General features: G+C 31.7%; 1 protein-coding gene across 1 annotated transcript; it reads right to left on the reverse strand.

The window, feature by feature from the left end:
• Window positions 1-3,599: 3,599 nt before the first annotated feature.
• LOC107618909 (peroxidase 47) lies at window positions 3,600-14,341 on the reverse strand. Its single transcript, XM_016321086.3, has 4 exons — window positions 14,007-14,341; window positions 6,298-6,486; window positions 5,588-5,750; window positions 3,600-4,138 (listed from the first exon to the last, which is right to left on the reverse strand). The coding sequence occupies exons 1-4, from the start codon at window positions 14,265-14,267 to the stop codon at window positions 3,759-3,761; spliced, it is 993 nt and encodes a 330-aa protein (XP_016176572.1). The 5' UTR covers window positions 14,268-14,341; the 3' UTR covers window positions 3,600-3,758.
• Between the last annotated feature and the right edge of the window lie 1,370 nt (window positions 14,342-15,711).

Here is a 15,711-nt window from a genome sequence, read left to right on the forward strand (position 1 = left end):
CTGCATAACAAGTAACCTTTAATCCATGCTCTATTATTTATCTGCAATTCAACTGATAAACATAATTGAATTCCTGACTAAGATTTACAAAATAACCATAGATTGCTTCAACTCAACAATCTCTGTGGGATTCGACCCTTACTCACGTAAGGTATTACTTGGACTACCCAGTGCACTTGCTGGTTAGTGGTACGAGTTGTGAAAAGTGTGATTCACAATTTGTGCACCAATGATGATGATCAAACATTATTAAAAATTATTAATTATAAAGTTATTAATTTGATTTTTTATTCTAATTGGTTGTTTAATAATTTTGTTGAGTGTGCAGATTTTTTGTTTAGTGGGCCAAAAGTCACATAAGCCCAATTTGATGAGAAAGTATTCAACCTTGGTGCAAAAATAATTCCAAGCAAAGTGGCTGAATTATTTTTGCATACGCAAATGCTTATTGGGCCAGGAAACTTATATGAATCCCAAAACAAATTCCTTTTGATCCAACAAATTTATTGGTCCGAGATTGAAAAAGAAAGAAAGGAATTGGAGCATGCTTGGTTCGGTTATCTACTCCCCTTTATGGAATGGAATTCAAAATTAAATTGGTTTAATTACTTGCTTTGGTAATTGAAAGAAAATTTAAATTAATTTGATGGCAATCAATGCTCCACACGTTACTATGCATAGGAGAATGAAAGTGGGATTTAATTTGTTGTAATTTCACTCATTGCTTCCAAAGATTTTTCTCTCTTCTCTCTCCTTTCTCTCTTTGCCTTCGGTCATGTCAACAGGAAAGAAGAAGGTAAAAGTTATTAGAGAAATTATCAGAGGAGCTAGAAAAAAGCAAAAGGCTAGGGTGATGGCCTTTGCAAAAAGAAGATCCAAAGCATGTAGTGTCTAAGATTTTTTCCACTAAAGCCAATAAGTGAAGAAGAAGCTTCAAGATCTTCATGCCTAAAGTAGAAGCAATCGGCCTCGGTCAGAGAAGAAGATCTCTGTGGTGAAGCTTGTTTCCACTTTTGTTCATCCAAGACAGAAAGTAGCTTCTGTAGCTATATGGAGAAAGAAGCAAAAATGGAATAGATGGAGCTGTCAAGGATCAAGAGTTCATCAAGGGTCAGAATTCTTTCTTGGGGACAAAGTCAAGATGGAAGGTTCAGATTGATAAAGTTTGATGAGAAAGGGATGAGAGAGAGGTAAATGTATATTGATTTGCTTTCGGTTTCCCCTCTCTTCTCTCTATCCGAACTGGTTGTGTGTGATGGAGAAGATGTTGGTGGCTTGGTTGAACTGGTTTCAACCTTGGAAGCTTCCCCTTCTATAATAAGGGTGAATGGCCAAGGGTTGAAGCAAGGAGAGTAAGCACAGAGTTCTCATAGCTACCCAAAGCTAACAGAGTTCTTCTCCTTCAACGGGTTTTATTTTGTATTCTTTTCTTTAGTTTTGTCTGTCTGAGCCTCATGGTGAAAAAGGCAAACAGAGTGAGGTTTGTAAGAAAAAGCCAGTGAGAGAAAAAAGGCAGAGTGTGCAAAATTAAAGAAAAAGTCATAGATGTCTAAGAGTTTCTTTGTACATCTGTGTTGTGTTTCATGATCCTATGGGGATTCCCTTGCAAGTTGGGTTAGCACTTTACGGTTGAAAGCTTGGTAGGTGTCCAAGTCAAGTTCAGTTTTGGGGATAGATTCTGGACTTGTCCCAGATAGGAATGGGTAGTTCCTAGGGAAGAATTTGTGTATGTAATCAGTTGATTATAGTGAAATTCCGTCACTATTGTGATGGAGACTGGATGTAGGCTACATTGCACTTAGTAGCTGAACCAGGATACTTTTGAGTGTGATTCTCTCTTTCTCTTCTACTCCATTTCTGATTCTATTACGTAGGAGACAAAATTGAAAGATATCTCCTAACCGGTTACGAGATAAAAAGAAAATGTCTCTTGGCTTGTTATGAGATAAAAAGCAGAAATATCTTCTGAAGCTATCTTAAAAGGCAGAAAGTTAGACACAGCAAAAAAGGGGCTATGATTCAACCCTCCCCCCTTCTCTTAATCACTGATTACCATCAATTGGTATCAGAGCTTGGTTTCAAAGAGATCAAGCTTTGCAGCTTGGAGAAAAGATCCTGATGGCGGCTAACAGTGGCTCAAATTTAGTTGCCTATACTCTGATAGAAAGGCAGTCAAGCAACATACTTCCTTTTTTTAATGGAAAGAACTACAGTTACTGAGAAGAAAGGATGAAGATATTTGTCCAATCTGTAGATTACAGACTCTTCAATCTTTTCAATCGTTTTATTTAGCACTCCATTTGGAACGGCTTAGTTGGTAACGTATTAATCGTTACCAACATTGATGTCATTGCCATAATGCCTCTTATCAATCATATTCAAACTTACCCAAACACTATTTTCTGTAGTACTAGCTTCAAAAAGCTTCATCTCACTGAGTTATAGGCACTGCTAAAGTCTAACTTCACTAGCACTCCTTTGCTCTTTGTCGTCTTTAGCCACGCCACTGTTTCATAGACTATCAACGCCCCATATAGTATTTGTCGGTTCTAAAAGAAGGTTGATTGAGCTTCACTAACCAATGTCCCCATGAGAGGTCTTAGTTTTGCCACCATAACCTTGGATGTCACTTTGTAGACGCAACCCACCATACTAGTAAGTCGCAAATCTTTGATTCCCTTTCCCTTGCCAAAGCTACCCATGTTGTGTTGATCTCTCTTTGTATACTCTCTTGGATAAAGAAACCTTTGACCATGTCTGTAACTTCAGCCCCAATTGTTTCGCATGTCCTTTTGATGAACCCAAGGTTGTATCCATCAAGCCTTGGAGCTCTTGTAGATTCACAAGACCAAACCACATCTCTTATTTCCTTATCACTCAGAATTATATCAATCATGATGGTTTGCTCTTCTAATATTTTTGGAACCAATTCCTCTTAAAAAGACACTGCCGATATAGGTTTTGAGTGTAGAGATCTTTAAAGTATGACCTCCTTGCAATCTTGTTGATTCTCTACTTGGATCCTTCACATTTTTTCCCTCGTCTTGAATTTCAAGGATTTGGCTTCTTCTCTGCCTTATTTGTTAACTTTACTTGAAAATATTTCTAGTTTCTATCAACATCCTTTATGTATACCTTGAGTGTTGTTTCTAAAATTTTGTCTTTCTCTTATACCATAACTCAACTTAATTCTTTAAAGCTTGTCTCTTTATTAAGTTTTTTTCATAGTTTATCCCATTTTTCAATTCTTGCTCTACTCTTGTAATTTTCTGGTCAAAGCACTTTATCTTCTCATCTATGTTTTCATACTTCTTATACTACTATTCCTTGAGCACAGTAGAGTCTTTATATTCTTCAACATTTTAGCACAAGTTCTCTCCTCTACTTTCTTTCATCTTGATCGAACATTTTCTTGAACTACGAATATGTGAACCACACATCGAGAGACCTAAAGGGTCCAGCTCCCTATTTGTAGGTTTTTTTCTTTATTAGTAACGGAACGTGTCAGATTCTTTAGTTAAGATGTTACACAATACATAATTAGATTCACATGTAAAGTTTAAAAAAAAACATATATAAAGATATAAACAAGAAAGATGTATCAGAAACTACTATACCCTTTTATTCCAAAAACAACTTACACCAAACCTTAACACATTTAACATGCATACACACAGTACAACACATAAAATATATATCACACAAAACATGAGAACACACCCCCAATTATTCGTATATAATTTATCATTATTAATTAATTAAAGTATTCTGCGACAATTTTGTCGCACTTCACCCTTGGATTCATCTTTGACATCAATGAGGCCCATTTTGACCATTGCTTGTTGGAAATCAAAGAAGAACATGGCTTGGTTAAATGCATAGGCATTCACAATGTTCCTTGTTAAAGGGCTAGCATAGAGGGTTTGATCTGACGTGAGAACACCATTCTTCCTCACCAGAGCATTGAAATACAAGTTGTCAAAGTCGTTCCTTGTTGCATCGAACGGCTGCTCTGTCGTGTCGCCGGAGCTGCATGTCCTAAAGAGTGTCTTGGCAAATTGTGAGTCCAATGTTGGGTCAGCTTGGTTCAATCTGTTCTTGAAAGAAGCACATCTTGCCACTCCTAATGTGTGAGCCCCTGCATAAATGTATTATGGACTGTTAAAAAAATTTATGGCCATGGAACATCCTATATTTTTCAAAAACTAATCGTATATTTTTATGTTAACTCCGTCTGCAATTTAGTCCTCTTAAAAATATATTTATGACATTCCAAACTCGTTTTCTTAACTAATGTGATTTTTTTTTTAATTTATTACTAAAATATCATTCTTTTTTGTTAAAATTGATAAAAGAGAGCAATAAAAAAAAGATTTGTGTGTATTCAAGTTGTATAGAATGATATAATATAAAAGGGTATTTATAGGTGTTAAAAGAATTGAAATAATAAAAACGTATTATCTTATAATATATATTCAGATATGATAAATAATTCTAATAAAAATTAATTGATCATAATATATTCTAACATCCCCTTTAAACTCAAGTGACAACTTGAGTTTGAAATTTTTTAAAACAACAAAATAAAGAAAAGAATTGCGTAAACTAATAGAACACGTGTAGAAGAAATTGGCGGAAGGAATCGCAGGCAGAACTGTCGAAAAGATGGCGAACTGCTCAAAAACTACCAAAAATGACAAACTGTGAAGAGATGGTAAAATATCGAAGGATGACAAAAATATTTGGTTTTTCCATGAGAATATGTAAGTAGCGGATAACAATGGTATTTAATTCATTAGACTTAGAAAGATACAATATAGAGAGGATATGTTAATCGGTGAGGTAAAAAAGCATGAAAAGAGACAAAAAGATAAAGAAAAATGGCATAAAAAAGAGTGAAAAATACAGTAATTTTACTAGAAGAAAAACAACTTATCCTCTTCAGATCAAAAAGGATATATGGCTCTAATACTATATAAGAAAGGATTTGTATGTATTCAACTTGTATAGAATGATATAATATAAAATAGTATTTATAAGTATTAAATGAATTAAAATAATAAAAACATAATATCTTATAATAAATATTCAAATATGATAAATAATTTTAATAAAAACTAATTAATCTTAATATATTCTAATGTTTTCTATAAAAGAATAATATATGAATAATTATTATTTATAAAATATGACATTTTGATAACAAATTTTAAAATATGTGACACTTTCGTAAAAATATTTTCCAAACTAATTATCACTCCATATTTTCAACACAAAAAAAAGATCTGTATAATTTATATCCTTGTATTTATTACATTTTCCCCCACCTTTTTAACTTACTGACCAACGATGTAATATATGAAAATGAAATTTTCTTTTCACTTCATATTTTAATCATCTAACTCTTTCTTACTCCTAGAACAGAATTTTTAAAAGACCAAAATTATGTCGGCAAAAAATAACATTATGAAATAATGAAGAAAATAATTAATTAATTAATCATCTACATAAATAAATAAGTTTAGTTAAATAATAATATAATTCTTTTATACAATAAATAAAATATTTTACACTGCTCAGTGCTTACCGGAAAGAGCGACCATTTCTTGAGCAGAAAAACCACGTTGCCCAAAAGCCTTAATCAACTCAGAGGCATTGAAGGTTGGGAATGGAAGATTTATAGTATCCTCTATTTTCGACCTTCTTCCATCCTTTCTCCCTTTTGGTATGTCATAGATTGGACCTCCAGCCTGTTTTATTTTATTTTTTCATCATACATACAATAATTATTTATAAGATATAGGATACAACATCACTTATTATAATACTGTACTTGCGATAAATCTTTATTTATGATATTTTATTAAAATATTTCTCATCCATTCATAAAAACTCTTATATTATTTTTTCTAAAACTTAAAATATTAAATATATAATCACATAAATAATAATTGGATAAAATACATTTTTTTTCTTCAGCATTTATGATTTTGTTCAAAAATATTTTTAATATTTAATATTATTTTTAATATTTTTTATTTATATTAAAATTATCCTTAAACGTTAATTTTATTGATCTAAAATATCATACGGACAAAATTAAAAATATCTAAAGAGAACTTTAAAATAAATAAAAATATTAGAGACAAAATTAAATAAATCTAAAATGTTACCGATAAAATTAAATAAAAATAAATATTAAAAATACTTTTAAAAAAGATCACAGCCATTAAAAATAAAGTACATATTTTACTCATAATAATTAATAAAATCAAGTAATATATTTCGTCGTCTTACAAAGAATACAGCATCCCTAGCCGCCATAGCAAGAATATCAGCACACGAAACAACACCAGGACATTGTCTTTCAAGTTCTTCCTTGATTTCATCAATGACTTCGTATCCTCTAAGGCTCAAATTCCCTGGTGAATCCTTTTCTGCTGTATTGTCCTTTGTGGAGTCAATTAGGATTGACCCATCACAACCCTAAGTGCAATAGAACAAAGTGAGCAAACGATTTCAAGAATGTGTCAACGACTGCAATTGATAACAAAAAAAAAAAAAAAACAAAACAAGAGGCGTAGTAGTAAAAGTGTATGCATGGAGTTAATACTCAAAATGATCCCTAAAATTCAAGGTTTTGAAAACCGGACCGGTCATTGAACCGTTCTAATCACTGATTTACTGGTTTATTGGTCCAACCGATCTAACCAGTGGTTCAATCGAAAAAATCGTTTTAGAATAAAATAATAAATAAATTATAAATAAACATTCTAAAATATAATTATAGTATAATATAAATCTTAAAATATTTTCGAAATTTAAAACACTACATAAAATATCATCAACCTAATCTATATGATCTTATCAAAATACAAACTCAAAAACTAAATAGTAAAAAAACATATCTAAATATTAAATCCCAACATCATGATTTATCAATCATCAAAATCCACAAGAACTTGTTGCAAATTTGCTTCGGTGGATTAGGATTAGGATTAACAGCATCATTCGAAATTAATAAAAGTTTTATTAATCTCTATTTGATTAATACTATTATCCAGAACTGAAATTAATAAAAGTTTTATTAATTAAAACAAAATTAAAGACCAGCCACAGCACAATAAAAAATCAAAAAATTATCAACATGACCATATCTAAATTCTGCCACCAACATTCAGCAACAAACAAAGCCAGCAAAACCAGCAATAATTAGGAGCCAGCAACTACAAATCAAAGCAAAACCAGTAACTACAAAACAAAGAAGTATCCATAACCAGATACAAAATTAAAGACTAGCCATAGCAGATTGAAAAATCAAAAAATTATCAAGATGAGCATATCTAAATTCTGCCACCAACATTCAGCAACAAACAAAGAAATAAAAACAGCAGGACATTCAGCAGCAAAAACACCATTACCAACAGCATTCAGCATTCAGCAACAAAAATTATCATTCAGCAACAAATAGGGCATTCAACAACAAAAATTAGCATTCAACAACAAAGTGTGATCTTATCAAAATACAATCTCAAAAGTTAAATAGTAAAAAGAAATATCTAAATATTAAAAACCAACATGAAGATTTATCAATCATCAAAATCCATAAATTAGAACCTTGTGACTGACTATTATTCGAACTAGGTGGATTAGGATTAGCAGAATCATTTGAATTAGGAGGATTGGCAGACAAATTATTACTCAAACAGGCATTATAAGCAACTGCTTCTTGATTAATACTTTCATCCATAACTAAATTCAATAAATCATAATCCAAATTAAAAACAGCAACAGAACGGCTAGAAATCCAATAATCATCCATAAGACCATAGAACAGAATCAGTAACAAATCCATTACTCAATTTCAGAAACAAATCCATTACTCAATTTTAGAATCAGTAACAAAAGAACATATTAGAACAGAATTAGTAACATATCAGAAATCAATCACTAACTTCAGAGTTCAGATTCACAAATCCCTAATTTCAGAAATTGCATATTTGAGTAATTTGAAATTTCAGAGTTCAGACCACTAACCTTGACTGAGAAATTATAAAAGCTAGAAATTATAAAACCAATCAGAAATATGGTTAAAGCATTTCATCAAACATGTTGAGTGCGGTAAAATTAAAATGAAATAAGAGAATCCAAAGCTTAATTTCAATGTGATAGAGAAGAGAACAAAACTATTGTAACTTTAATTTAATCTATGAAAAAATCCAAACCACTACCAAATCAAATAATTACTTATTGTAGTAGAAATCAGAAGTTGCAGAGTTTGAAGAAGAGTATTGGTGTTGTCTGTTGTGTGAGTGTATTGTCTGGTGGCTGGTTTAGGGAACTCACGGCGGGGACAACAGAGAGCAGTTCGACGAGTGGAGCACGCGGGTTGGTCACAGAGTTTGAAGCAGAGCAACGTGGCTTCTAGACGAACGCGAACGGTGAACGACGAGCGAACGCGAACGGCGAAGAACGCGAACGTGAACGGCAAACAAACGGCGATGGAAGCGTGGCTGAGCAGACAAAGACGACGGACGCCGAGCTCGAGGAAGCAACCGCGATCGGTGACAGCGAACAGGGGTTGAAGACTTCGAGCACGAGGGAAGCTAGATGACGGATGGCGAGCTTTGAGTGCGACGGACGGCAGCAGTATGCCCCTCCTTGTGGCGGTGGTGTAGGCTTACAGTGCTAGAGTTTTGTGGTTAGGTTTGTGATTTCTCTGACTGAAAGAAAGAAAGCGAGAACGGGAGAAAAGAAACGAAGGAGCTTCCCTTTTTGTGTAAACCGGCCGGGTTTCGGTTCGGTCTGACCGGCCGGTTCTCGTCCGATTCAACGATTTTTAGCCGGTTTTCTGATTGTCGGTTTTATATGCCTGACCGGACCGTTAATACTGCCGGTTCGTAGTTAAACCGGTCCGATCGGCCGGTCCGGTCCGGTTTTCAGGACATTGCTAAAATTTGACCTCCGACTTAATTTAGCCCTTGAATTACCAATTGACTCAAATTGTATCCTAAAATTTTAAGATGTGCCTCAAGTTGGCCCTTTCGTTTATTTTCGTCACCGAAAAACTGACGTGATACATATAATTGACACCTGACAGCCTCAACGGTTGTCTGACGTGGCGAAATTTTTGTATATATCAATTTAGCCTCCGATAATTTGGAAAAAAAAAATCCCTGCATAAGTCTTCTCGTCAGGCTTCACCTCTTCCTTCATCATTTGCAGAAACAAACTTAAAATATGACAATTAAATTTCTCCACAATAAATCTATGAATAATCTTATTCCAACAAGATAGAGGTCTAACACGCATATCTTCAAAAACCTTGACTGCACCTTTTAAATCACTAAATTTAATATACAAATTGATTAGCCCATCACACAACTCCTGTTCTGAATAAAAACTCATCTTTAGAATCTTCCCGTGAAGATTCAAACCATTAGAAAATGATCCATAATTAATACATCCTTCTAACAACCACATAAAGTTTATCATAGCCATTCACATAGCTTACTGCAGTGTTGTTGAAGGCAGCTAAACTCACTGCTCCGCTTAATAGCTAGAAACTTAAAAGACATCAACTTTTTAACATAAAAGAGCATGATTATAACCAAGTGCAGAATTTTTTGGTTGAAATAGCATTACCTTACAGTTCTTTGAAATTGGGTTGGGGCAAAATTGATGCATACATTTTCTCGAAAAAGAATAGGATTTGGGGCATGTGAAGAAGAACCCACGGTGAGAGACGGGGGAAAGATGAGAAGAACCCTATCTTTAATTATTCTGGGACCCAAATTTGCTTCTTTTTTTTAAGGAAAATTTTGGTAATCGGCAATTCTTTTTGGTAATCGTCGACGCTATGCGCACATGGTGTTACTGTAAACCAAGTTGAAAATTTTTCACACTTGTTTACCTAGCACTACGCAGATCAGGGTGACTCAAAGCATCCTAGCACGAGCATCGGAAGATTCAGAGGAGGAGTGGAGGTAGACAGCCAACCTGAGCACCGCGACCACGACAGCGAAAAAGAACCAGAATACACAGAGCCAGAGCAGAGGCAGATGCTGACCCACAATCGTGATAGCGACGATGACTCAGAGGCCGAACCAAGGGATGGCGAAGGCAAATGGAATAAGGAAGCACGAGAAGAGGTAGAAGACGATGGCACAAAAATAAGGGGCGGGCAGATCCAGATGACATGATAGGAGGCCGAAAACAGGGGTCAAAAGCCATGATGAGACGCCGGCAACAAAATTACTGGCTTGTGTGTGGCAGTCAGTGTATGAGTGTGTTGGCTATTGTGACCGGGTTGTATGAGTGTGAGACAAGAGAGTTGAGAGACTGAGGTGACATTGTGGAAAGCCTGAAGCTTAGCTGCTGGAGCTACCTGAGGCTTGGTTGCTGCTCCCTAACTCACCAGAAACTACTATGATTTGGGAGAAATGGGAGATTGTTAGGATGTTTTTTTTTTAAATTATTAGGGACTAAATTGATGCATACAAAAATTTTTCCACGTCAGACAACTTTTGAGGTTGTCAGGTGTCAACTACATGTGACATGTCAGATTTTCGGTAACGGAAATAGATGGAAGGGCCAACTTGAGTCACGTCTTAAAATTTTAAAATACAATTTGAGTCAATTAGTAATTTAAGGGCTAAATTAAGTCGGGATCAAATTTTAGGAGCCATTTTGAGTATTAACTCGTATGCATGTGGTTGAAGTTTTTAAAAATTTATTCAGATAGGTTGAGATATTTATATTGTTTTATACGTTGTCAATTGTATTTGTTAATTTAGCAATAACATTAGTTAATACTGTTTTAGTATTGTGTCTCTGATAATATTGTGAAGTGGATTTTTAGGGTTATTCAAATAAAGATAGTTAAAATATAAATACTTTATAATATTAATATATTAAAACATGTATTTTAGTTAATATTTTCACATAAAAATAGTCTAACTATCTTCATGTATAGCCACTAATGTCAAATACGAGATTACTAGTCAATATGTTAAGCGCCTTATACACTAATTAAAAAGATTTAGTTAAAGTCTTATAAAATAACGAAATTATTTTTTTTTTCCTATGAATATATATGTGAAAATAATATTTTAGAAAAAAAATTATACATGAAATCTTTCTTAATCCTGATTTTATATATATATATATATATATATATATATATTATTGAAATGGGTATTATTTTATTTATTTATTATTGAATAAATTATAAGCTTGAATTAATTTAGATTCTAATAAACTTCACCAAAAACTGTTACATAAATAATAAGAACGAGTTGGCATAAAGAAAAATAAAAAATAAAAATCATGAGGTGTAAAATGTAGAAAATAATGGATGAAGGTGTTCAAGTGGTCGAGGATTTTGTCGCTGTTGAAAGAGATGCACCACAGAATGGTGTGGACATTTTTTGAGACAAGAAGTAGTTGGATCACTACTTTCAGGTAAATGGTTACTCATATTCTAAGAAATAAGGATGGAATAGAAGTCATCTTATTGGTCCATTCATTATTAATTTGTAGATTTCAAAATGGTGGCTACTTCTACGAAGAGTGTATGATTATTATCATATAAAGATACTTTGTTTTGGCTATTGAATGATAGTATAAATGGTAGAATTTGATTTTTATTTGAAGTAAAAGTGTTTTTTTTTATTTAAAGTGTTGCTAAATAAATAAGTTACACTTTTTAAATAAGGATCATTATGAGAAAATATTTTTAGCATCTTCATAGGAGTAGTTACCTATCAAAATTAGATACTATAAAAAGAGTATTTGTTAAGTAGCTAAAATATTATAGACAATAAATAAAAATAAAAAATATTTGGTAATTAAAGAAAATTAGTCAAAAATAGTCATAATTTCCTCTATTTAACATTTATTAATTGTTGCGACAATTAATGAATATTAAATAAAACAAGTTTTGGCTATTTTTTTGTCTCCCTAGTATTATTGAATAAAAATACATTATCAATAACATTTATACTTATAAGAGAGTGTGAATGACTCTCCGAAGTTAATTGACACAATTAATTTTTTTCTATAACTATTTTTTTCTCATTTAGTTATACTAAGGGTCCGTTTGGAAAGTTTCAAAAGTAATTTTTTTGAACTTTTGACTAATGAAAAGTAGTAGTATTAATGTCTGGTGCAATTTTTAAAACTAAATTGCAGCTTTCTAAGAAGCTAATAGAGAAGTTAAAAAAAACGACTTCTCTCATAATACTACTACTTTTTATCACATTTATATAAAATAAGCACTTTTAAAACTAAAAACCCAAAAACAAAATAACTTATTTATAAGCTACTTTTAATACAGTCATTTATTGTTTAAGCTATTTTTTCAAAAAAAACTTAATTAAGTTCTTTATCCAAACTAGGCCTAAAGTCAATTCTAAATTTAATGTGAATTAAATCTCAAAAAAAGCTCTTTCATTATTTTACATTCATAATTCTACAAATTTTTTTAAATAAAACTTTTAAATTTTGATATTTTTAATTCTAAAAAAAATCTCAAATCATCACCTCAATACATTTTGTAAAAAATAAAAACTTCTTATATTTGATTAGTCTCTATTTATTAAAATATCCAAAATTATTAGTTTTTAACCTACAAAATAAAATAATAAATAATAAATTAACTATAGATATTATATGTTTAAAATTCTAGATGTTATACATATAAAATTATAAATGTTAAATTAAAAATTTTAACAACGTCAACTATACAACTCATATTTTACATATAGACTATTAAAAATAAAAAATAGAAAATGAAATATAAACAAAAATTACACTACAAGGGAGGCGCCATATAGTGGCGGTTTTTTCATAATTAGCGGCGGTTTTAAACCGTTGCTAAATCAAAGGCCGGCGGTTCACCAAACCATTGCAAAATCAAAGGAATCGGCGTGTTTTTAATGCCGCCACAAAACGGGACTAAGGAATCGGCGTGTTTTTTATTTTTAGTTGGGTCCCTATAAAATTAAGCCAATTACTGTCAAGAGGGACCTAATTAAAAAAAATTTAGTGCAGGGACCCAATTAAAAAGAAAAAAAGTATAAGAACCTAATTAAAAATTTCACAAAACTATAGGGACTAACAGAGTAATTAATCCATCTATCTATCTATATCACTAGAGGTTCTTTAAACAAAGTACCAAGTAGATGAGTAATAAGACCATGAAGACTTGCAACGGTGGATTTTTTATAGGTTCTGGGAGAAAAAGATTTGAATCCGCAATTTTTTAAGTGAGTATGAAAAAATTATGCCATTTAAATTATAACTCGTTGGCTAATCTACCCATGACTTATTCTATAGGCAATTTAATTTTTTCATTCATAAAAATATTGCCTATTTTCAGTGAGAAATTATATAAGATTCTTTATTAGCAATCATAGTTTTTCATTAAAGAAAAGCATAATCATTTATATATGTATACATATTATAAAAACTTGAAATAATACAAAACAAAAGTTGCAAGTTGCAAACACGATTTAAAAAGGTTAATGAATTCACATTTGCCTTTAAAACCCACCATGCAAAAGTAAACCATTCTACCAATCAATGCCTCGCTGATTGGCATGTGTGTAATACTGTAATAATACTGTATTATTTGTATATCTAAAATTAAATTATATATCTATAGAGATAATATAACAAGTAATAAATATGAGTTAAAAATATAAATAAATTGACCATTAAAGTAAAAATTTTCATGAAAATACTTGTCCTAACAAAATTAAGTTATTAAAATAGTGACACAAATAATTATTAAAGTATTTTACTTTTCTTATGCTAAATTCTTTAGAGACAATAAAGATCAAACTCTATAATCAAAGATTATAGATCAAAATCTAATACCATATATAAAATTATTTTTTTAAAAAATGTAAACTATTAAATAAAGATAAATAAATAATTATATATTTAGAAAAGACTTTATCAAAATGTGAAAGTGATATACATATATATATAGAATGAAGTACCTGAATGAAGCAGTCATGGAAATGCATTCTAATAAGAGCAGCAGCAAGAGTGGGATCACGTTGCAAAGCCCTATTGACAATGTTCTTAACGACAGGCTCAACAAAAGGGCAACCCATCAAGTAATAGTTCATGTCTAAGCCATTTGCTCCCATTCTGTATCCACTTGCCATCACTTGATGAATCACCAAAACAATTACCAACAAATTTGCCATCACTATCTTCAAAACCTTCAAATACGTACGATCTATATGTTGTTGCATCTTGGATGAATCCAATCTTGGTTAACTATATATATATAGCTAGTGTGGGAGGAGTAGTGTTTAGTTGGATTGTGTAATATGAGGTCCTAAATTAAAGAAGTTTATATAGTGGGGGAAAGTTGGCATAAACTAGTAACTACAATGTGGGGTAACGGCGATATATATATTGTATTATTTATATCATGCATAAATTTACTAGAACCGAGTAGCCATTTTGTTTTCTTTTGATAATGCTCTTAGAAGACAAAACACAAAGATACTAATAATATTTAGAGAAAATTAATTGTTTCAACTACCACACACATGTATATAAGGAAGTATGATTAAAATATTTTGTTTATCTTAATATATATTTCAAATAAATATATCATTTGCACATGATTGAAAAGGCAATTGGCCGAAAAAATTGGGATATGGAAATTAAATAGCGAAAAATAGAAAGTTGAAGATAGTGGCATGTACTTTATCGCTTAGCTTTGCACCATTAGTTAAAAAATTATAAAATCCTACCTAATCAGATTAGTCAATTTTTATTACTTATATTAATTAATAAAACTAGCAAAATAAATAATGCTGGTTGCATGTGAATTGACACGTAAGGAATTTCACATTTATGTGAAAATCAAATGTGTCAGCCAGGTTATCAAGATCCAACATAACACCCATATGTATAGTTTCACCAATGAATGTGGACTCTTGTATTTAAAATGATGAGAAGCTAAGAAAGATGTTGAAACTCAGAGACAGCATAAGAAAATGAGTGAAAAAAAAAGGTCACGAGTGTCCAACCAAAAAATGAGAAATTAAAGAGGATAGAAAGAGTGGACAAAAATCTGTTTTATCTTGCTATTAGATATTTTGATACGTTTAATTTTTTGGTGTTAGTCAACAAGATAATTAATGAGTTTGCTATACTGTTTGGTTAAGGGATATGATTTGATATTAACACACACTTTCAAGGTCAACAGATTAAGCTAACAGAATCAACTATCCTCTCAAAAATATTAAACTTAAACGATGTATATGGAGTGTAAATTTCGATGGCAGTAAAGTATTCGGTGCATGTGACTGAGGCGCTCAATTTATTTTAGAGGTAATGCTAATTAGTCAAAAGTTTGGGATTAAATACGATTTTGGTTTTTAAAGTATAAGTTAAAAATTTTTTTTGTCTTTAATTTATTTTGCATATAAAATTCTCGTTTAACTTAGTTTTAAACTTATTATTTTTACTTAAAATTTTATTTTTATTACCAAATTACCCCTAACTAAATAAATTATAAAATAAAATGGAGAAAAAAAAACAGAAACAAAATGAAAAAAGGGAAAAGGGGGAAGGGGGAAAGGGAAGAAGAGGGAAGGGAAGAAGAAGGGAAAGAAAGAAAGAGGAGGAAGGGGGGACGGCGCCGACGAGGCTTGTAGTTGCCACTACCGTTGAAAATCAGAA

Source organism: Arachis ipaensis, chromosome B9, assembly GCF_059453495.1.
Source record: "Arachis ipaensis isolate K30076 ecotype BB chromosome B9, ASM5945349v1, whole genome shotgun sequence".
Taxonomy (NCBI): Eukaryota; Viridiplantae; Streptophyta; class Magnoliopsida; order Fabales; family Fabaceae; genus Arachis; species Arachis ipaensis.